A 23,312-nucleotide genomic window follows, 5' to 3' on the forward strand; every position below is an offset into this window, starting at 1 on the left:
AGAAGCTACATCTCTGCTCAAAAAATACAAAATTAGCCGTGCGTGGTGGCACCTGCCTGTAATCCCAGCTACTCGGGATGCTGAGGCAGGAGATTGAACCCCGGAGGCGGAGGTTGCGGTGAGCCGAGATAGCGTCATTGCATTCCAGCCTGAGCAACAAGAGCAAAACTCGCCTCAAAATAACTAACGAACCTAAATAAATAAATAAGTAAATAAATACATAAATACACAAATAAATAAATTTGGGTGGGAAGGCATTGGCCCTCAGCTAAGAGAGAACCGGCTCGCTGCTGAAGCAGGACCACGCATTTGATTGACAGTTTGCTGGTTGGGGGGGCGTGGTCACGCTCGGAAACTCCGCCGAGACGTTACAAAGGCTGGAATCTCCGCGAGAAGTCCAGTCTTTCACTTCCCACCCTTCGGGTTGTGGTCTCGAAACCCCGCCTCTCCCCGTGACGTCAGCACGCCAGGCGCTGTAGAATATAAACGCGTCGTGGCCTACGCTTGCGCTCATCGTGTTGGTTCCTGTCCAAGTTGTTGGTCGTATGCAAGACGCCGCAGGACCCCGCGCCCGCTTGTCGCCACTGCGCTTGAGGCAGCCGGAGATACTCTGAGTCCCCTGGAGCCCGACGCCTGAGGGTGAGATGAACGCGCTGGCCTTCCTAATCGTCAGGACCTGTGATCGCTTCTGGCAGACCGAGCCGGCGCTCCTGCCCCCGGGGTGACGCGCAGCCCCCCACCGGTGAGTAAGGGGTCGGAACGCCTGGGTCCCCACGGGGCTGGAGACCTGGATTTAGGAAGAAGAGATTGGGACCCTGGAGTCCGGAGCCTGAGGGAGGAGGGATCTGGAAGCCAGATTCTTGGGTCCCCGTGAAGGAATCATCTAGCAAGTCGGGGGTCGGGTCAGAATGTTTGAGTCTGCAAGGGAGGAGGGTGTGAGGGTTTGATCTTCAGCAGGATGACAGAGCTAGGGAGGGACTATGACTTTGTCGCCAAGGGAAGCAAGCAAAAGACTTTTGTTCTTGGTTCTTGGGACTGGGACTTCTGCGTCTGAAGAAAGAGGGGGCTGGGGGCTTGGACCCTTGGATCTAAGGAAGAACTAGGGGCTCAGACTCCTGGCTATTGAGAGATGAGAGAGAACAGAGCCAAGAGGCAGAGATGGGCGTGGCTGAGATCAGAAAGGAATTTGGGACTCTTGCGTTGCTGTTGACAATAGTTGTGTTACTATTTCTGTTGCTATGACTCATAGTCATGCCCGGATGCCATCCCCTAAATGGCCCCTAAACTTTATTTTTTTCCTCCCCCTTTTCCAGCCCAGACACATGGCCCCAGGCCAAGCACCCCATCAGGCTACCCCATGGAGGGATGCCCACCCTTTCTTCCTCCTGTCCCCAGTGATGGGCCTCCTCAGCCGGGCCTGGAGCCGCCTGAGGGGCCTGGGACCTCCAGAGCCCTGGCTGGTGGAGGCAGTAAAAGGAGTAGCTCTGGTAGAAGCTGGCCTGGAGGGAAAAGCCAGGACTCCTCTGGCAACCCCCCATATCCCTTGCGGCAGATGCCTTGATGAGGAGGCTGAAGACCGTGCAGGCCCTGGAGAGAACAGAGAAACACTGGGCCTGAAAACCAGCAGTTCCCTTCCTGAAGCCTGGGGACTTTTGGATGATTATGATGACATATATAGTGAGCAAGAAGCAACCAGCGTCCCTAGAGGGCAGGGAAGTCAATTTGCAGATGGCCAGCCTGCTCCCCTGTCTCCCAGCCTTCTGATAAGGACGCTGCAAGGTTCTGATAAGAACCCAGGGGAGGAGAAAGCTGAGGAAGAGGGAGTTGCTGAAGAGGAGGGAGTTAACAAGTTCTCTTATCCTCTGTCACACCGGGAGTGTTGTCCAGCAGTGGAGGAAGAGGTCGATGAAGAAGCTGTAAAGAAAGAAACTCGCAGAACCTCTACTTCTGCCTTGTCTCCAGGATCCAAGCCCAGCACTTGGGTGTCTTGCCCAGGGGAGGAAGAGAATCAAGCCACGGAGGACGAAAGAAGAATAGAAAAAAGTAAAGGAGCCAGGAAGACCTCCGTGTCCCCCCCATCTTCAGGCTCCAACCCCAGGGCCTGGGAGTGTCGTTCAGGAGAGGCGTCCGAGGAGAAGGAAGAAAAGGCACACGAAGAAGCTGGGAAAGGAGAAGCTGCCCCAGGGCCACACTCCTCAGCCCCAGCCCAAAGGCCCCAGCTCAAGTCCTGGTGGTGCCAACCCAGTGATGAAGAGGAGGGTGAGGTCAAGATTTTGGGGGCAGCTGAGAAGGATGGAGAAGCTGAGTGTCCTCCCTGCATCCCCCCCTCAAGTGCCTTCCTGAAGGCCTGGGTGTATTGGCCTGGAGAGGACACGGAGGAAGAGGAAGATGAGGAAGATGAGGACAGTGACTCTGGATCAGATGAGGAAGAGGGAGAAGCTGAGGCTTCCTCTTCCACTCCTGCTACAGGTGTCTTGAAGTCCTGGGTGTATCGACCAGGAGAGGACACGGAGGAGGAGGAAGATGAGGACAGTGATACAGGATCAGCTGAGGATGAAAGAGAAGCTGAGATTTCCACTTCCACACCCCCTGCAAGTGCTTTCTTGAAGGCCTGGGTGTATCGGCCAGGAGAGGACACGGAGGAGGAGGAAGATGAGGACAGTGATACAGGATCAGCTGAGGATGAAAGAGAAGCTGAAATTTCCACTTCCACACCCCCTCCAAGTGCTTTCTTGAAGTCCTGGGTGTATCGGCCAGGAGAGGACACGGAGGAGGAGGAAGATGAGGATGCGGATAGTGAGGGTAAGGAAGATGATTCAGAAGCAGCCATGGGAGAAGCTGAGTCAGACCCACATCCCTCCCACCCGGCCCAGAGTGCCCACTTCAGGGGCTGGGTATACCGACCTGGAAAGGAGACAGAGGAAGAGGAAGCTGCTGAGGACTGGGGAGAAGCTGAGCCCTGCCCCTTCCGAGTGGCCATCTATGTACCTGGAGAGAAGCCACCACCTCCCTGGGCTCCTCCTAGACTGCCCCTCCGACTGCAGAGGCGGCTCAAGCGCCCAGAAACCCCTACCCGTGATCTGGACCCCGAGATTCCCCTAAAGGCCAGAAAGGTGGGTGCTGAGAGCCCAGATTCTTTTTTTTTGAGACGGAGTCTCGCTGTGTCGCCCAGGCTGGAGTGCAGTGGCGCCATCACGGCTCACTGCAAGCTCCGCCTCCCGGGTTTACGCCATTCTCATGCCTCAGCCTCCCGAGTAGCTGGGACTACAGGCGCCCGCCACCTCGCCCGGCTAATTTTTGTATTTTTAGTAGAGAAGGGGTTTCACCGTGTTAGCCAAGATGGTCTCGATCTCCTGACCTCATGATCCTCCCACCTCGGCCTCCCAAAATGCTGGGATTACAGGCATGAGCCGCCGTGCCCGGCCTTTTTTTTTTTTTTTAAATTGAGTCTTGCACTGTCACCTAGGCTGGAGTGCAGTGGCGCGATCTTGGCTCACTGCCAACCTCTGCAGCCCAAGTTCAAGCAATTCTCGTGCCTCAGCCTCTGGAGTATCTGGGATAACAGGCACACGACACCACACCCAGCTAATTTTTTTGTATTTTTAGTAGAGATGGGGGTTTCACCATGTTGGCCAGGCTGGTCTTGAACTCCTGACCTCACGTGATCTGCCCATCTCAGCCTCCCCAAGTGCTGGGATTACAGGCATGAGCTACCACGTCTGGCCGAGAGCCCAGATTCTTGAGTCTGGGAGAGGAAGGGGCTGGAGGCTGAGACTCCAGGTCCCTGTATATTGCAGAGGATTGCGTGTCATTTCTATGGGGAGGGCTGTGTACACTGTCACGCAATCTCTTGTAAGAGGCCAGGCCCCTGGGGGAGGAGGGAGCAGCTGTGGCTCACAGCAACCCCAGGAAACCGTCTCTGCCTTCAGTGAGTCAGATGGAGAATCCCATGACAGTGACAGGCAAGTGACTAGCCAGATAGAAAGCATTTTTGTGTAATAACTAATTTTTGTTTGCTTCTCTCTCTCTCTTCCCCATCCGGATTCCCGTGGCTGTGTCCCTCTCCTGCCTGTGTCCCGGTGTCTGCCCCCAGGTGCACTTCTCCGAGAAGGTCACTGTCCATTTTCTGGCTGTCTGGGCAGGGCCGGCCCAGGCCGCCCGCCAGGGCCCCTGGGAGCAGCTTGCTCGGGATCGGAGCCGCTTTGCACGCCGTATCGCCCTGGCCCAGGAGGAGCTGAGCCCCTGCCTCACCCCTGCTGCCCGGGCCAGAGCCTGGGCACGCCTCAGGAACCCACCTTTAGCCCCCATCCCTGCCCTCACCCAGACCTTGTCTTCCTCCTCTGTCCCTTTGTCCCCAGTCCAGGCCACGCCCTTGAGCCAAGCTGTTGCCACATCCTCCCCCTCCTCTCCTGGTGCAGCAACAGCTCCCCTGGACCTCTTTGGGAGGCGTGGCTAAGACCAACTGGTTTGCCTATAATTTATTAACTATTTTTTCTAAGTGTGGGTTTGTATAAGGAATAAAGCCTTTTGATTTGTAGCAAGCAGGGTCTGTGTGTGTGTCAGAAACGGACAGCATTCTGTTTTCACAGGTCCCCGAGGTAGCTGGGAAGAGAATAGCATAAAACAAAGCACTTCATTGGGGGATAAACTGCTTTTCCTCAAATTTGCTTCCACTCATCCTGAGGCTTTTGAACCTAACAGCTGGTGGGTTTTATAGTTTTCTTTATCTTTTTTTTTTGAGACTGAGTCTCGCTCTGTTGCCCAGGCTGAAGTACAATGGCACGATCTCAGCTCACCACAACCACTGCCTCCCGGGTTCCAGTGATTCTCCTGCCACAGCCTCCCGAGTAGCTGGGACTACAGGTGCGCGCCACCATGCCTGGCTAATTTTTGTATTTTTAGTAGAGACATGGTTTCACTATGTTGGCCAGGCTGGTCTCAAACTCCTGACCTCCTGATCCACCTGCCTTGGCCTCCCAAAATGCTGAGATGACAGGCATGAGCCACCGTGCCCAGCCTATAGTTTTGTTTTGTTTTTTTTTGAGATGGAGTCTTGCTCTGTCGCCCAGCCCTGAGTGCAGTGGTGCAATCTTGGCTCACTGTAATCTCTGCCTCCTGGGTTCAAGCGATTCTCCTGTCTTAGTTTCCTGAGTAGCTGGGATTACAGGCGCGTGCCACCACGCCTGGCTAATTTTTGTATTTTTAGTAGAGACAGGGTTTCACTATGTTGATCAGGCTGGTCTCGAACTCCTGACCTCATGATCCACCCACCTTGGCCTCCCAAAGTGCTGAGATTACAGGCATGAGCCATGACGCTGGCCGTTTTTGGATTTTTTTAACCAAGGGGTAAAACACTCATGAGCATTCCTGGAAAAAGATGGAGATTTCTTAGAACTGAGGTACCACCCATCTTTATACCAAATATGGGTGTTCCTAGGACTGTCATGATGTTGGTGGGTGTGTGACTGTGTTAATGAACATACAATGAGGTCCTACGGGAAACCGAGGTCAGACCCAGCACCATATTAGGTCTAGTCGGTCTTAGTCTACTTGGCCTACAGCCTGGTTTTTTGGAATCTTATCAACCCACAGTTACTGTAGCTATTTCAAGTTTGCTGTTGCTATTCTGGTCATGTGAAACTGCTGCCTGGAATTTTCTAATCTCCTGCAACCACCCTATATGATTGCTGTCACAGCCTGATTTCACACTGATAAGCCCTGTGTCCATAGACCTAGTTTCCTTATCTGTAAGGTGACTAAATTGTACATACCTTCTGGGATTGTAAGGCCTCAAAGGAGTTAAAACTTAAAACGATGCTCATGAAATAAATGCTATAATAGGGTAATTATTCTATATACTGTTTTTTGGTTTTTTTTTTTTTGATATGGAGTCTCACTCTGTTGCCCAGGCTGAGGTGCCGTGGCGACATCGTGGCTCACTGCAACCTCCACCTCCCAGGTTAAAACAATTCTCCTGGCTGGGTGCGGTGGCTCACACCTGTAATCCCAACACTTTCGGAGGCCGAAGTGGGTGGATCACAAGGTCAGAAGATCGAGACTATCCTGGCTAACACAGTGAAACCCCATCTCTACCAAAAATACAAAAAAAAAAATTAGCCGGGCATGGTGGTAGGCGAGTGCAGTACCAGCTACTCAGGAGGCTGAGGCAGGAGAATGGCGTGAACCCGGGAGGCGGAGCTTTCAGTGAGCAAGAGTCCGTCCCCTTCCCCCCACCAAAAAAAAAAACCAAAAACCAAAAAACAATTCTCCTGGCCCAGTCTCCCAAGAAGCTGAGACCACAGGCGTGCACCACCACTTCCGGCTTTTTTTTTTTTTTTTTTAGACGGAGTTTCACTCTTGTTACCCAGGCTGGAGTGCAATGGCAGATCTCGGCACACCAGCAACCTCCGCCTCCCGGGTTCAAGCAATTCTCCTGCCTCAGCCTTCTTTTTTTTTTTTTTTTTTTTTTTCTGAGACGGAGTCTCACTCTGTCGCCCAGGCTGGAGTGCAGTGGCCGGATCTCAGCTCACTGCAAGCTCCGCCTCCTGGGTTCACGCCATTCTCCTGTCTCAGCCTCCTGAGTAGCTGGGACTACAGGCGCCCGCCACCTCGCCTGGCTAGTTTTTTTTGTATTTTTTAGTAGAGACGGGGTTTCACCGTGTTAGCCAGGATGGTCTCGATCTCCTGACCTCATGATCCGCCCGTCTCGGCCTCCCAAAGTGCTGGGATTACAGGCTTGCGCCACCGCGCCCGGCCCTGCCTCAGCCTTCTGAGTAGTTGGGATTACAGGTGTGAGCCAACACGCCCAGCTAATTTTTGTATTTTTAGTAGAGAAGGAGTTTCACCATGTCGCTGGTCAGGAGTTTGAGACTCCTGACCCCGTGATCCGCCCGCCTTGGTCTCCCAAAGTGCTGGGATTACAGGCACGAGCCACTATGCCCACCTCTACCTCTAATTTTTATTCTTATTTATTTATTTATTTTTTGAGACCAAGTCTCGCTGTGTCATCCAGGCTGGAGTGCAGTGGCGTGATTTCAGCTCACTGCAATCCCCTGGGTTCAAGCAGTTCTGCCTCAGCCTCCCTAGTACCTGGGATTACAGGTGTGAGCTACCACGCAGGGCTAATTTTTGTATTACTCTTCCTCTAGACCTTCACAGAACGCAGGTTCCTCTCATCCTCCTAACCTAATGGCCTTTCATTAGCTTCACAAAAGCAGCTTAGTTCTGGGAAGGGTTATTATCATTTAAATGAGAAATCCCAGCACTTTGGGTGGGCTGAGGTGGATGGATCACTTGAGATCAGGTGTTTGTTTTGAGAGGGAGTCTTGCTCTGTCTCTCAGGCTGGAGTGCAATGGTGCGATCTTGGCTCACTGCAACCTCCGCCTCCCGGGTTCCAGCGATTCTCCTGCCTCAGCCTCCTGAACAGCTGGGATTATGGGGCCCACCACCATGCACGGCTAATTTTTTATTTTTAGTAGAGACGGAGTTTCACCATGTTGGTCAGGCTGGTCCCTAACTCGAGGTCAGGAGTTTGAGATCCCCACTCCTGCCATATAATCTTTTCATTTCCCCAAGGCAACCAAACCTAATTCCACCTAATTTAAAACCTTTGTATGAGTGCTACCTGCTGCCTGAGGATCCCAACCCTGAGCCTTCTTGCTCAGCTAGTTCCTCCTGATTCTTCCGATGTAGTGTGAAAATTCCTTTTTTTTTTTTTTTTTTGAGACGGAGTCTCGCTCTGCCGCCCAGGCTGGAGTGCAGTGGCGTGATCTCGGCTCACTGCAAGCTCCGCCTCCCGGGTTCACGCCATTCTCCTGCCTCAGCTTCTCGAGTAGCTGAGACTACACACGCCCGCCACCACGCCCGGCTATTTTTTTTGTATTTTTAGTAGAGAGGGGGTTTCACTGTGTTAGCCAAGATGGTCTCAATCTCCTGACCTCGTGATCCGCCCGCCTCAGCCTCTTAAAGTGCTGGGATTACAGGCGTGAGCCACCGCACCCGGCCTTTATTTTATTTTATTTTTTTGAGATAGAGTCACATTCTCTTGCCCAGGCTAGAGTGCAGTGGCACTATTTCGGCTCACTGCAACCTCCGCTTCCCAGGTTCAAGCAATTCTCATGCCTCAGCCACCAGAGTAGCTGGGATTACAGGCATGCACCACCAGCTAATTTTTGTATTTTTAGTAGAGATGGGGTTTTGCTATATTGGCAAGGCTGGTCTTGAACTCCTGACCTCAGGTGATCCTTCCACCTCAACCTCCTAAAGTGTTGGGATTCCAGGCGTGAGCCACCATGCCCGGCATTTTTTTTTTTTTTTTTTTTTGAGACAGAGTCTGACTGGAGTGAAGTGGAGCTATCGGCTCACTGCAGCCTCTGCTTCCTGGGTTCAAGTGTTTCTCCTGCCTCAGCCTCCCAAGTATCTGGGATTACAGGTGTCAGCCACCACGCCCAGCTAATTCTTGTACTTTTAGTGGAGACAGGGTTTCACATGTTGGCCAGGCTGGTCTCGAGCTCCTGACTTCAAGTGATCCACCGGCTTCAGCCTGCCAAAGTGCCGGGATTCCAGGCGTGAGCCAGCTTGCCCGGACAGTGTTGGTTATTAAGGTGGTGCAAAAGAAGGCATGTCTGGGCCCTTCCTCCAAATGAGGAGGCACAGAAACTGGTAAGGGTATGGTATTTTATTGAGTTATTCAACAGCCAGCTTCCAACTGAAACTGGACAAGCAGACGCCGAAGGCCTGGAGTGGGCTAAACGGGAAGCAGAAGTCCATGGTGAATGTGTCTGGGCCCACTCGGCCGAACTGGAGCACCAGATGTTCCGCTGAGAAGTGAATCAGGAACGAAGCCTTAGCCAGACTCTCATCTTCCAGCTTCGAGAACTGAGACTATTTTTTTTTCTTTTTTCGAGACAGAGTCTTGCTCTGTCGCCCAGGCTGGAGTGCAGTGGCCTGATCTTGGCTCACGGCAACCTCTGCCTCCCAGGTTCAAGCAATTCTTCTGCCTCAGCCTCCCAAGTAGCTGGGATTACAGGCATGTGCCACCATGCCTGGCTAATTTTGTATTTTTAGTAGAGACGGGGTTTCACCATGTTGGCCAGGCTGGTCTCGAACTCCTGACCTCAGGTGATCCACCCGCCTTGGCCTCCCAAAATGCTAGGATTATAGGCGTGAGCTACTGCACCAGGCCAAGAATTGAGACTTTTAAGAGGCTGAGCGGTGCCCTTACTAAGCCAGAAACTTTGAGGGGTGTGTAAACTACAATTCCCAATAGGCTTTGCAATAGGGTGGCATCTGCCCTGCCTAGAAAAATGCTCAAGTGATGATGGGAGATGTAGTTCCCTTCCTTTCACACCCTAACCCCACCCCACCTGGCCCGGCTAAAATGGTTTCCAGGAGCTCACGGTGTTTGGGATCCACGATCTGGAAGTTCTTCACCGAAGCCCGAGTGACTCGACCATGGAAATTGAGCGTGTAGACACCGTTCTCCTTGTTCCACGACGGGGTTTTGCTGTGCAGCAAAAGCAACCCTTGTTTTTCCCCACGTTGGTAGCGACTCAGTAGTGACTCCTGTTCCTAGAAGGTAAAGAAGGGGCTGTGGTTTTTCTCAGAGGCTTTCGAAACTCCATCTTGAACAGGGGTGACTCCATCTTGAACAGGGGCTGGGTAAAATGAGGATGAGACCTGCTGGGCTGCATTCCCAAGAGGCTAGGCATTCTTAGTCACAGGATGAGACAGGAGTTTGACAGGACTGGTATCACAATGTTAGAAATGCTTGTTGCCCGGTGCCGTAAAGAAATAGCACTTGAGGCCGGGCGCGGTGGCTCAAGCCTGTAATCCCAGCACTTTGGGAGGCCGAGACGGGCGGATCACGAGGTCAGGAGGTCGAGACCATCCTGGCTAACACGGTGAAACCCCATCTCTACTAAAAAATACAAAAAAAAAAAAAACTAGCCGGGCGAAGTGGCGGGCGCCTGTGGTCCCAGCTACTCGGGAGGCTGAGGCAGGAGAATGGCGTAAACCCGGGAGGCGGAGCTTGCAGTGAGCTGAGATCCGGCCACTGCACTCCAGCCTGGGCGGCAGAGCCAGACTCAGTCTCAAAAAAAAAAAAAAAAAAAAAAGAAATAGCACTTGAACATAAACTTAATTTCCTCAGCAAGGCCATTTTTTTACTTTCTGCAGAAAGGGTACACTTGCCAGGAGTTTTGCCGCTAGAATACACCGAACAAAGGAGACAGGGTCATTTATAACCTGACGCATCCACCCTACTGCTGTGTCCGGTTTCCATTGGCTGGAACGGGACCTCACATTCTGTATTTGTCCCGATTGGCTAGCAACTTAGAACTTTTTAAAAGAGGAAAAAATGGAGGAGAACAAAGGAAGGAGGAAGTAACTTGTGGAATGCTGAGAAAGGTAAAAACACCTTCAAATAAGGAAGAGGAACAGGCTATGACCTAATGCTTGCTTGGACCAGTATGAGCATGCCAGGGAAAATATTTAGGCTAAATTGTGGGAGCTAAGAACATAAAGTACACTGATTTCTTTATTACGGCTAACAGATATTTAAGAATGTTGGCCGGGCGCGGTGGCTCAAGCCTGTAATCCCAGCACTTTGGGAGGCCGAGACGGGCGGATCACGAGGTCAGGAGATCGAGACCATCCTGGCTAACACAATGAAACCCCGTCTCCACTAAAAATACAAAAAAAATTAGCCGGGCGTGGTGGCGGCGCCTGTAGTCCCAGCTACTCGGGAGGCTGAGGCAGGAGAATGGCGGGAACCCGGGAGGCGGAGCTTGCAGTGAGCTGAGATCCGGCCACTGCACTCCAGCCTGGGCGACAGAGCGAGACTCCGCCTCAAAAAAAAAAAAAAAAAAAAAAAAAAAAAAAGAATGTTAGCGGCCGGGCGCGGTGGCTCAAGCCTGTAATCCCAGCACTTTGGGAGGCCGAGACGGGCGGATCACGAGGTCAGGAGATCGAGACCATCCTGGCTAACACGGTGAAACCCCATTTCTACTAAAAAATACAAAAAACTAGCCGGGCGCGGTGGCGGGCGCCTGTAGTCCCAACTACTTGGGAGGCTGAGGCAGGAGAATGGCGTGAACCCAGGAGGCGGAGCTTGCAGTGAGCCGAGATCGCGCCACTGCACTCCAGCCTGGGCAACAGCGTGAGACTCCGTCTCAAAAAAAAAAATAAATAAATAAATAAAGAATGTTAGCACAGATCTTTGAATAAATTTTGCTTCTAAGAGAAGTTACTGCCGGGAGCCGTGGCTCACGCCTGTAATCCCAACACTTTGGGAGGCCAAGGCGGGTGGATCACGAGGTCAGGAGATCGAGACCATCCTGGCTAACACAGTGAAACCCTGTCTCTACTAAAAATATAAAAAATTAGATGGGCATGGTGGCGGGTGCCTGTAGTCCCAGCTACTTGGGAGGCTGAAGCAGGAGAATGACATGAACCCAGGTGGCCGAGCTTGCAGTGAGCCGAGATCTTGCCACTGCACTCCAGCCTGGGTGACAGAACAAGACTGTGTCTCAAAAAAAAAAAAAAAAAAAGAGCCTGAAAGAGGGAGGAATCCTCAGTTCCTGGAATTGCCCACCCCTTTCCCAGAAAACTCATGAATAATCCCCCTCTTGTTTAGCATATAATCAAGAAATAACCATAAAAATAGCCAACCAGCTGGCTGTTTTGCCTATGGAGTAGCCATTCTTTTGTTTCTTCTCTGATAAACTTGCTTTCACTTGACTCTATGGACTGGCCACAAATTCTTTCTTGCCTGAGATCCAAGAACCCTCTCTTGGAGTCTGGATCAGACCCCTTTTTGGTAAGAGTTTGTTAACCTACCACCAACCCTTTTTTTCTCTGGTGCAAACGTTTTGAGTCTCTAGTCTTTATTCCCTGAGACATGGAAGTCTAACAGTCCTTCAGGCTTCATAGGACACTTGTAACCCACTGGCCTCCTCTTCCTCCTCTTCTTCCTCCTCTGGGATCTAGGAGGACTGGCCCCATCCCTTTCTGCTCCACTGACCCAGAGATTCCTGACGTCAGAGACTCACATTTCGTGGCTGGACATCAATTCTTTGGTTCTGGCTGTTGGTTCCTGGGAGAATCGCAGTCATTTTTCGAGGCCCCAGGTATCCTAAGATGTTGGGCTCCTGGGGGTATTATATTCCAGTTGGCCTGGTTCCTTCTTCTGACCATCCTACCCCATTCTGTCATCCCCAGGACACTCACATAACACACAGCCCCCAGCTCCCGTCTGATCCGGGCAGTATTCTTGATTAAATGCTCCCGGTCAGGATTCACCCCATTGTCAAAGATGGTGAACTTGGTGCCGAAGATATTGGATCTGCTCCAGGAAGGGAATGGATAGAATAAAAATACTAAGTGTTACTCTTTGAGTAAGTGTCACTCATCACATCGACTCTTCCCATCCATCCCCTATGTCTAAGACTATGTCCGAATATCTGAGAATCATGTTCCTGGCTGGGCACAGGGGCTCACGCCTGTAATCCCAGCACTCCGGGAGGCAGAGGCAGGAGGATAGCTTGAGCCTGGGCAAAATGGCAAAACTCCTTCTCTACAAAAAAAATAGAAAAATTAGTCGGGTGTGGCAGTTTGTGCTTGTGGTCCCAGCTCTCAAGAGGCTGAGGTGAGAGGATCACCTGAGCCCCAGACGTCAAGGCTGCAATGGTGTGATCTTGCCACTGCACTCCAGCCTGGGTGATAGAATGAAACTCTGTCTCTAAAAAAATATATACATAAATAAAAATAAGTAAATAAATGAGTCCGGGTGCGGTGGCTCACACCTGTAATCCCAGCACCTTGGGAGGCCAAGGTGGACGGATCACCTGTGGTTGGGAGTTCAAGACCAGCCTGACAGACATGGAGAAACCCCATCTCTACTAAAAATACAAAATTAGCCAGATGTGGTGGTGCGTGCCTGTAATCCCAGCTACTCGGAAGGCTGAGGCAGGAGAATTGCTTGAACCCGGGAGGCGGGGGTTGCAATGAACCGAGATTACGCCATTGCACTCCAGCCTGGGCAACAAAAGTGAAACTCTGTCTCAATAATAATAATAATAATAAAATAATTGAAACAATCATGTTTCCAGCATCCATGGTCCTAGGCCCCCCATTTCTTGGGTGAGCCATGTAACTTATGTAGCCTCCCTATTTTATTTAAATGGCCTTTTAGAAACCCTCTTCTTTTTTTCTTTTTTCTGTTGCCCAAGCTGGAGTGCAGTAGCTCAATCTCAGCTCACCAAAACCTCTGCCTCCTGGGTTCAACTGACTCTCCTGCATCAGCCTCCCAAGTAGCTGGCATTACAGGTTCGTGCCACCATGCCTGGCTAATTTTTGAATTTTGATAGAGATGAGATTTCACCATGTTGGCCAGGCTGGTCCTAAGCTCCTGACCTCAAGTGATCCTTCTGCCTCGGCCTCCCAAAGTGCTGGGATCACAGGCGTGAGCCACCATGCCCAACCTCCCTCTTCTTTTTTGGATGGAAGAATTCACACATTCCAGGCCTCTTTTCCCACACAAAGTTAGGAATCCCAGTCCCTTGCCTCTCAAGGAGTCAAATGCCTTAAATGCCAGCCTATGTTCCAAACCCTTCAGTTCTTCTAGTCCCTGAGCAGTGAGCAGGTGGAAGGTATGCTGTGTGTGGCCTGCTGGGAAATGAAATCCGCCTGTCCCCAAGCTCCCTGCTACCTGCTCCTCACCACATGTCAGAGCTCTGCCCACCTGACTTTGCCCACGAAGTTGTCCCCATCCCGAGATAGATCTGTGGGATCCAGGGAGATGAGGTAATTAGAAGTTTTGCTCCTTCTTCTCTTTCGCCCAGCCAGGAGGAAGTGCTATGGATGAGAGGAACGGTCCATTAGAATGGACTTCTGGAGGCTGGGTGTGGTGGCTCATACCTGTAATTCCTGCACTTTGGGAGGCTGAAGTGGGCAGATGACTTGAGGTCAGGAGTTCGAGACCAGCCTGGTCAACATGGTGAAACCTCATCTCCACCAAAAATAAAAAAAATTAGCCAGGCGTGGTGGTGCCTGCCTGTAATCCTGGCCAGTAGGGAGGCTGAGGCAGGAGAACTGCTTGAACCCAGGGGGCAGAGGTTGCAGTCAGCTGAGATCGTGCCATTGCACTCCAGCCTGGGCGACAGAGCGAGACTCCATCTCAAAACAAAAATAAAAAATAATGAAAAAAAGGCCAGGCGCGGTGGCTCACATCTGTAATCCCAGCACTTTAGGAGGCCGAGGCGGGTGGATCACAAGGTCAGGAGATCGAGACCACGGTGAAACCCTGTGTCTACTAAAAATACAAAAAATTAGCTGGGCGTGGTGGCAGGCGTCTGTAGCCCCAGCTACTTGGGAGGCTGAGGCAGGACAATGGTGTGAACCCGGGAGGCGGAGCTTGCAGTGAGCTGAGATTGCACCACTGCACTCCAGCCTGGGCGACAGAGCGACAGAGCGAGACTCCATCTCCAAAAAGAAAAAAAAAAAAAAGAATGGACTTCTGGTAGCTGGTTAGAGCCAGGGGTCCAAAGACAAGGAAACATCATGTCCCATGATGGAGAAGCTGGTGATGGCACAACGAGCTTCTCAAGACTCACTGGGAAATGCGGTTCTCACTGAGGGAAGCCATCAGCGGGGTCCTGAATGGAAGCTTCTTGTCTTAATATCTCCCCCTCATTCCTTCCGCCTATGTGTCCAGGGTTGAAGCTTAGCCCAGGAAGGGTCTGGCTTTGGAGAATGGGGAGCACCCTCACTTGCAATATTGCAGCAGGACTGTTGTAGGCGTTTCATCTGGGAAAAATGGGTTTGGCTCTGAGTAGGCAAAAAACCTCTTTCTGGTGGGAGAGAGGATACCCCGAGGAAATGAGACCATACTTGGAGGGTAAAGGCCAGAAAGACTAGATTGAGAGAAGTGTGGCTTGAATCTCGAAAGACAAATCTGTGAGGGGAGGAGCCTAGTTGCTGGGGGCGGGATTTATCTCAGGATTGGGTGAGGCCTGAGAGCTGATAGCAAGGAAGGCTCAGTGAGGGAGGGTCCAGACTTTTTTTTTTTTTTTTTTTTTTTTGACAGGAAATCTCTAACTCCTGGGCTCCAGCCATTTTCCCACCTCAGCCTTCCAAGTAGCTGGGACTACAGGTGGGCATCACCATGCCTGGCTATTTTTTTTTTTTTTTTTAATTTATGTAGAGACAGGGTTCCAACATGCTGCTCACGCTGATCTGGAACTCGTCAGCAAAAACGATCCACCCGCCTTGGCCTCCGAAATGTTGAGATTACAGGCGTGAACCACTGTGCTTGGCCATTTTTTTGTGTGTGTGAGATGGAGTTTCGTTCTTTCGCCCAGGCTGGAGTGCAGTGGCACGATCTCAGCTCATTGCAACCTCTGCCTTCCAGTTTCAAGCATTCTCCTGCCTCAGCCTCCCGAGTAGCTAGGATTACAGGCACCCACCACCACGCCTGGCTAATTTTTGTATTTTTAGTAGAGACGAGGTGTTGCCATGTTGGCCAGGCTGGTCTCGAACTCCTGACCTTGTGATCTGTGCACCTCAGCCTCCCAAAGTTCTAGGATTACAAGTGTGAGCCACCGTGTCTGGTCCTTTTTTTTTTTTTTTTACACAGAGTCTCACTCTGTCGTCCAGGCTGGAGTGCAGTGGCGTGACCACGTCTCACTGCAGCCTTGAACTCCCAGGCTCAAGCAATCCTCTCACCTCAGCCTCCCGAGTAGCTTGGACTACAGGTGCATACCACCACGCCCAGCCAATTTTTGTATTTTTTGTAAAGACAGGGTTTTGCCATGTTGTCCAGGCTGGTCTTTTTTGCTTGTTGGTTGGTTTTGTTTTTTGAGATGGAGTCTTGCTCTGTCGCCTAGGCTGGAGTGCAGTGATGCTATCTCGGTTCACTGCAACCTCTGTCTCCCGGGTTCAAGCGATTCTCCTGTCTCAGACTCCTGAGTAGCTGGGACAACAGGCACGTGCCACCACACCCGGCTAATTTTTGTATGTTTAATAGAGACGGGGTTTCACCGTATTGTTCAGGCTGGTCTTCAACTCCTGACCTCAGGTGATCCACCGGCCTCAGCCTCCCAAAGTGCTGGGATTACAGGCATGAGCCACTGCGCCCGGCCTCAGGCTGGTCTTGACCTAGCTCAGAAAGGAGTGGGATTTTGCCTCGGAACGGAAGTGGGCACTTACTCCCAAGGCTGTTGGGCCGGCTGACTGCACCTTCAGGCTGTCGGAGGTCTCCAGGTAGAGGTAGTAGAGGGGGAACAAGCCCTTATCCACGCCGCGCCTGTCACGGGTGAGGTAGCACTGCATCCTGGTACCCGGGACTGCTGGCCGTAGCACATAGGCTTCCATGTCCTCCTGCAGCCGAGGACAGGGGGAGCGGATTGCCAAGGAGGCTTCCTGCCTCATATGGTCGCTGTCCGTGCCGCCCTCGCCTTTCAGGGCCTCGAACAACTCTTCGTTAGCTGCTGCTGAGTTCGGCCCTGTAGACTCTGAGGCCTCTCTCTTCTTTTCCAAGTCTTCTTCCTAGCCAGGCACCAAATTCAAAGTCGAGGGACAACGCCCCCAGCCTTGCTCCCTACTGATTGGCCATCCCAGCCCTAGGGTCCCGCCCCGGCCCATCCACATTTTCTGCTTATTGGTCAAAAATCTCATTCAGTCCACCCAGCCACGCCCTCCTCTGTTGACTGGCCAGTCTATTCCCTTTCCTCGGCAGCCACAGCCACTCCACCTGCAGATCGGAGAATTCCTTTTTGAAAGCACGGCCCATTCCGTTAAAATGGCCATTGGTTTGATCTAGATAACATAATAACAGCCCACATCTGCCCCCAAGAGAAACCATCTACTGCACTTTCACCAACAACCAAAGTGAGTGCCAATTTGCCCTTTATTTTTTGAGACAGAGTTTTGCTCTGTCGCCCAGGCTGGAGTGCAGTGGCTCGATCTTGGTTCTCTGCAACCTCTGCCTCCCATGTTCAAGCAATTATCCTGCCTCAGCCTCCCGAGTAGCTAGGATTACAGGCTTGCGCCACCACGCCCGTCTAATTTTTGTATTTTTAGTAGAGACGGGGCTTCACCAAGTTGACCAAGCTGGTCTCGAACTCCTGACCCCAGGTGATCTGCCTGCCTTGGCCTCCCAAAGTGCTGGGATTACAGGCGTGAGTCACTGCTCCTGGCCCGCAATTGGCCCTTTTTGATCAGTGTTCTGCCCTTTCTGAAGCTCGCTGTCCCATGGAAAGACCTTTTTTTTTTTAGACAGAGTCTCATGCTGTCTCCCAGGCTGGAGTGTAATCTCAGCTCACTGCAACCTCTGCCTCCAGGGTTCAAGTGATTCTCCTGCCTCAGCCTCCTGAGTAGTTGGGATGACTGGCTTGTGCCACCACACCCAGCAAATTTTTGTATTTTAGTAGAGACAGGGTTTCACCACGTTGGCCAGGCTGGTCCCGAACTCCTGACCTCAAGTGATCTGCCCACCTCAGCCTCCCAAAGTGCTGGGATTACAGGTGTGAGTCACCATGCCATAAGCTGTATTTTAATGACCATGTCCATGTCAAGTCAAATCCTCTGATTTGATGAACAGTACACACACACACACACACACACACACACACACACACACACACACACACGAGTCTCTGCTAGCTTAATCACCACCAAGAAAAAGAGCTTCTGATTGGGCGGCAGAATTTTAGCCCCACCCTCCCCAGAGGTCCAAGGCTAGCCCTCCTCTTCCAACATCCTGAGACGTTGTGCATTTTCCCACCTTGTAGAAGGCCAAGTTTTCATATACCCAGTCACCATCCATTCCAGGGTTTGGTCCCATACTGGGTGCCTTGTATGCATCTCCGACATCCTGGGATTCACTCTCACCCTCTGCACGGGTCCCTAAAGGATGAAAGAAGCCTGGACTAAGCTCAGGACAACTGGGTCCCAGGAGTGTGGGACAACATCATCAGTGCTAGCCAGAGAAGGCCACAATCCTGGGTTCTCAGTCCCTACTCATTACTCAGCGCCCTCACTTGCAACACCCTCCTCCTCCTCCAGGTGCATGGGAGTCCACAGGGACCAGAGTTTCTGATTACCCTGGATCTAAGGACAGGGAGGGGTTAGCGTCTTCCCTTTTCCTTGTCTCAGACAAAGCATCACAGAGACTGAACATGGGGGAATGGAGTTTGGGGTGATAAGAATTCTGTCATTGAAATCATTGGCCATCTCATGAAAATAAAAGGAAATGTCACCACAATGGAATATTATAAGGGAATAAAAAGGAATGAAGTACTGATAACACTACCACACGGATGAATCTTAAAATTTTGTTAGGTGGGCCAGGAGCGGTGGCTCATTCCTATAATCGCAGCACTTTGGGAGGCTGAGGTGGGAGGATCAAGAGGTCAGTAGTTTAAAACCAGCCTGGCCAACATAGTGAAACTGGTCTCTACTAAAAATACAAAAATTAGCAGGGCAAGGCGGTGCGCACCTGTACTTCCAGCTACTAGGGAGGCTGAGACAGGAGAAGAGCTTAAACCCAGGAGGCAGAGGTTGCAGTGAGCCGAGATCGTGCCACTGCACTCCAGCCTGAAGGGGGCCTGCCCCTCCACACCCGTGGGTATTTCTCGCAAGGTGGAGATGAGAGACTAAGAAAAGAAGACACAGAGACAAAGTATAGAGGAAGAAAAGTGGGCCCAGGGGACCGGTGCTCAGCAAGTGAGGACCTGCACCAGCGCTGGTCTCTGAGTTCCCTCAGTATTTATTGATCACTATCTTTACTATCTCAGTGAGGGGAATGCGGTGTGACTATAGGGTGATGGTAGGGAGGAGGTCAGCAGGAAAACATGTGAACAAAAGAGGCTGTGTCATAAATAAGTTTAAGGAAAGGTGCTGTGCCTGGATGTGCAAGTAGGCTGGATTTATGTTTAACTTCACATAAACATCTCGGTGCAGTAAAGAGCAGTATTGCTGTCATGATGTCTCACCTCCAGCCATAAGGTGGTTTTCTCCTATCTCAGAATAGAGTGTATGGTCGATTTTACACCGAGCCACTCCATTTCCAGAGATGTGCAGGAGACAGATGGCTTCTTATCTCAACTGCATAGAGGCCTTCCTCTTTCACTAATCCTCCTCAGCGCTGACCCTTTACGGGTGTCGGGCTGAGGGGCTGTAAGGTCTTTCCCTTCCCACGAGGTCATATCTCAGGCTGTCTCAGTGGGGGGAATCCTGGACAATACCCAGGCTTTCTTGGACAGGGGTCCCTGCAGCCTTCCGCAGTGTATTATGTCTCTGGTTAATAGAGAATGGAGAATGGCGATGACTTTCACAAAGCATACTGCCTGCAAAACCATTTTTACCAAAGCACATCCTGCACAGCCCTAAATCCCTTAAACCTTGAGTCAATACAACACGTTTTTGTGAGCACAGGGTTGGGACAAGAGTTACAGATTAACAGCATCTCAAAGCAAAACAGCTTTTCTTAGTATAGATCAAAATGGAGTTTCTTATGTCTTCCTTTTTCTACATAGACACAGTAACAATCCTAGCTCTCTTTCTTTTCCCCACACAGCCTAGGTGACAGAGTGAGACCCCGTCTCAAAAAAAAAAAAAAAAAATTGTTAGGTGAATGAAGTGAATGAAGACACATGGTGACTTACACCCATAGTCCCAACATTTTGGGAGGCCAAGGTGGGAGGATCACTTGAGCCCAGGAGTTCAAGACCAGCCTAGGCAACATAGTGACACCCCATCTCAAAGGAAAAGAGGTCAGGTGCAGTGGCTCATGCCTGTAATCCCAGCACTTTGGGAGGCCAAGGCAGGCAGGTCACAAGTTCAGGAGTTTGAGACAAGCTGTGCCAACATGGTGAAACCCCATCTCTACTAAAAAACACAAAAAATTAGCCGGGCGTGGTGGCACGTGCCTGTAGCCCCAGCTACTCGGGAGGCTGAGGCAGCAGAATCACTTGAACGCAGAAGGTGGAGGTTGCAGCGTACCGAGATCGCATATTTGTACTCCAGCCTGGGAGACACAGCAAGACTCTATCTCAAGAAAAAAAAAAAAGAATTGAAGAAAGAAGCCACATACAAAAGACCACATAGTGTATGATTCCATTTGTGTGAAATGTACAGAATAGCCAAATCTAAGAAGACAATGGAGATTGGTGGTTGCCAAGGGCTGGGGTAAATGGAAAAGAGGTGACTGCTAATTGATGCACTATTTCTTTCTTTCTTTCTTTCTTTTTTTTTTTTCTTGAGACAAAGTCTCGCTCTGTCACCCTGGCTGGAATGCCTGATCTCAGCTCACTGCAACCTCTGGCTCCTGGGTTCAAGCAATTCTCCCACCTCAGGATTACAGGTGCCTGCCACCACACCCAGCTAATTTTTGTATTTTTAGTAGAGACTGGGTTTCACTATGTTGGCCAGACTGGTCTTGAACTCCTGGCCTCAGGTGATCCACCCACCTTGGCCTCCCAAAGTGCTGGGATTACAGGTGTGAGCCACCACGCCCAGCCATTATGCAGGATTTCTATCTGGGGTGGTACAAATGTTCTAAAATTGATTGTGGTGATGGTTGCAGAATTATGTAAATACAGTTAACCCCCTGTATCCTACAGGCTCCGCATCCCCACTGCTGACCCAAAATATTCAGGAAAAAAATTTAAAAACAACAAGACAACAATAAATAACAGAACCAATTTTTTTTTTCTTTGAGACAGAGTATTGGTCTGTCACCCAGACTGGAGTGCAGTGGCGTGATCTTGGCTCACTGCAACCTGGGCCTCCTGGATTCAAGCGACACTTCTGCCTCAGTCTCCCAAGTAGCTGGGATTACAAGCCTGCACTGCCTTGCCTGGCTAACTTTTGTATTTTTAGTAGAGACGTGATTTCATCATGTTGGCCAGGCTGGTCTCAAACTCCTGGACTCAAGTGACCAACCACCTTCAGCCTCCCAAAGTGCTGGAATTACAGGCGTGAGCCACTGCACCCCACCCAAAATTTTTAAAAATAAAGTATAACAGCTATTTACGGGCCAGGCATGATGGCTTATGCCTGTAATCCCAGCACTTTGGGAGGCTGAAGTGGGCGGATCATAAGGTCAGGAGTTTAAGACCAGTCTGGCCAACATGATGAAACCCCGTCTTTACTAAAAATACAACAATTAGCCAGGCTTGGTGGTGCACACCTATAGTCCCAGCTACTCAGGAGGCTGAGGCAGGAGAAGCGCTTGAACCCAGGAGGTGGAGGTTGCAGTGAGCTGAAATTGCACCATTGTACTCCAGCCTGGGCAACAGAGTGAGACTCCCTCCCAACAACAACAACAACAACAATTTACATTGCATTTATACTGTATTAGGTATTATAAGTTATCTAGAGATGACTTACAGTATATGGAGGGATGTTCATAGTTTATATGCAAATTTTACACCATTTTATGCAAGGGACTCGAGCATCTGCGGATCTTGGTATCTTTGGGGTTCCGGGAACACATCCCCTGCAGATACCGAGGGGCAACCGTATACTGGAAACCATGGAATTGTAAACTTTAAATGGGTGACTTGTATGGTATGTGAATTATACCTCAATGAAGCTGCTACCTAAGAAAAGGGAAGATTTGCTGCATGAACCAGGGGATCCCAGGTTTCATCCCAATGTCCCCTAAATTACCAGGTCGTTGGCGGGCTTGCCAACCCTTGCGTCGGATTCTCGGAGACTGTTTAAAAGGTGGAGGAGAGACCGAACCATTCTCCACGGAGACTTCCTCCAATTCTGGGTCGGAATTGTCTGGGAGCCAGGATGAGAAAGGGGACTGGAGACCGAGATTCCTGAACACTGAGTAAGGAAGGAGGGGAGAGTTGGATTTCTGGATGCTGCAGGACGAGGCGGCTCAGGACCTGAACTCCTTGGTGTGAGGAAGGAGTGGGTGCAGTCCTGAGCTCCTGAGTATTTTGGACAGATGGATTGAGGCCCCAGACTCCTGGGTTCCAGTAGGGGCGGAGTTCTGGGGTCTAGGAGGTCCAAGGACTCGCAAATACCTGCTTCTGTCCGGGGTGTCAGGAGGCCGTGCTCGCCCCTGCCGTCTCCACCACAGCTCACGGTGCCCAGGGCACTGTGGATGCCAGAGGGCAGATGTGCCTCTGACACTTTCTTCCGGAGGAAAGGGTTCCTAAGGCCTGGGAGAAGGTGCAGCGAGCCCATGAAAAGGGTCTACAAATTCCGGTCCTCAACCAAACAACACTCCGTCACTGGGCTCCCAAATATCACCCCCGCCGGGTGCCGTGACTCACGCCTGTAATCCCAGCTCTTTGGGAGGCCGAGGCAGGCGGATCACCTGAGGTCGGGAGTCCCAGACCAGCCTGACCAACATGGAGAAACACCTTCTCCACTAAAAATACAAAATTAGCCGGGCACGGTGGCGCATGCTTGTAGTCCCAGCTACTAGGGAGGCTGAGGCAGGAGAATCGCTTGAACCCGGGAGGCGGAGGTTACGGTGAGCCGAGATTGCGCCATTGCACTCCAGCCTTGGCAACAGGAGCTAAACTCCGTCTCAAAAAAGAAAAAAAAAAATCACCCCCGTTTCGCGGACTACCCAAACTTTGAGACTCACCCAGGTCCCAAACTGCATCCTAAGGCTCAAACAAGCACAGCCCTGCCGCTGGATTGTTGCGGGCTCCGCACGTAAACAATCTCGCGCCAGGCTCTAATAATGAGACCACGCCACGCCCCGGACCCCTAGACCCCGTCTCCGCAATCCCGGGGTTGGGGTGGGGGTCCCGGCTTTCCCAGGATCCACCCCCGAGCTCTGCCAAGCCCAATCATCACATTCTCTTACCCCTTTCCCTTGCCAGTTGTACCATGCACCGCCCCTGCGCTCTGTAGCCCCGCCCCGAACCCCTCCCTCACAGGTCCTGCCGCGGGGGGGCCCCGATAAGCCTCTACCCTGGGCGCTGTTCTAAAGCTCTCCTGGGCCAAGGCCAGCCCCCATCCACTTTCAAGTCCGCACCCTAAGGCTCCACCCCTTCTTCCACTAGGCTCCGCCCACGGACTCCCACAGGCCCCTCCCCTCCAGGCGAACGCCCCCAGGAGGAGCCCCAGGGGCCTTTGGTCACCTCTGTCACCTAAAAGGCGCTCCTCCCGCAGACACGAGCGCCAAAGCCACAGGGAAGCGTCAGGATTGGCCTGAACCATGAAGAGCTCCTGGCGCTTCTGTCGCTGCTTCTTTTCAAACAGCCGCCGCTGGGGAAATGGGAGAGGTGGGTGTCGGGGGCAGGAACCAGATGTGAAGACAGAAGCGAGATGGGGCCGG

At 51.5% G+C, this 23,312-nt stretch overlaps 2 protein-coding genes across 5 annotated transcripts; one reads left to right on the plus strand and one right to left on the minus strand.

Moving 5' to 3' along the window:
• The first annotated feature begins 508 nt into the window (after positions 1 to 508).
• Positions 509 to 4,537, plus strand: PPP1R15A (protein phosphatase 1 regulatory subunit 15A). Of its 2 annotated transcripts, none has more exons than XM_005589819.4 (3): positions 509 to 742; positions 1,314 to 3,113; positions 4,094 to 4,537. In XM_005589819.4, the coding sequence occupies exons 2-3, from the start codon at positions 1,323 to 1,325 to the stop codon at positions 4,454 to 4,456; spliced, it is 2,154 nt and encodes a 717-aa protein (XP_005589876.3). In that variant the 5' UTR covers positions 509 to 742; positions 1,314 to 1,322; the 3' UTR covers positions 4,457 to 4,537. The 2 variants fall into 2 exon arrangements, with proteins under 2 accessions (XP_005589876.3, XP_005589879.3); XM_005589822.4 differs by having other exon boundaries at positions 1,314 to 2,802.
• A 4,123-nt stretch (positions 4,538 to 8,660) lies between these two features.
• Positions 8,661 to 22,971, minus strand: TULP2 (TUB like protein 2). Of its 3 annotated transcripts, none has more exons than XM_045379846.3 (10): positions 22,839 to 22,971; positions 22,042 to 22,179; positions 21,674 to 21,838; positions 17,784 to 17,905; positions 16,208 to 16,546; positions 13,743 to 13,855; positions 12,230 to 12,344; positions 12,052 to 12,150; positions 9,400 to 9,571; positions 8,661 to 8,820 (listed from the first exon to the last, which is right to left on the minus strand). In XM_045379846.3, exons 1-10 carry the CDS (start codon positions 22,861 to 22,863, stop codon positions 8,687 to 8,689), a joined length of 1,422 nt encoding a protein of 473 aa, XP_045235781.2. In that variant the 5' UTR covers positions 22,864 to 22,971; the 3' UTR covers positions 8,661 to 8,686. The 3 variants fall into 3 exon arrangements, with proteins under 3 accessions (XP_045235781.2, XP_073880228.1, XP_073880229.1); XM_074024127.1 differs by having other exon boundaries at positions 22,614 to 22,881; XM_074024128.1 differs by lacking the exons at positions 12,052 to 12,150; positions 12,230 to 12,344; positions 13,743 to 13,855; positions 16,208 to 16,546.
• Between the last annotated feature and the right edge of the window lie 341 nt (positions 22,972 to 23,312).

The sequence above is a fragment of the Macaca fascicularis genome, chromosome 19, assembly GCF_037993035.2.
Source record: "Macaca fascicularis isolate 582-1 chromosome 19, T2T-MFA8v1.1".
NCBI lineage: Eukaryota > Metazoa > Chordata > Mammalia > Primates > Cercopithecidae > Macaca > Macaca fascicularis.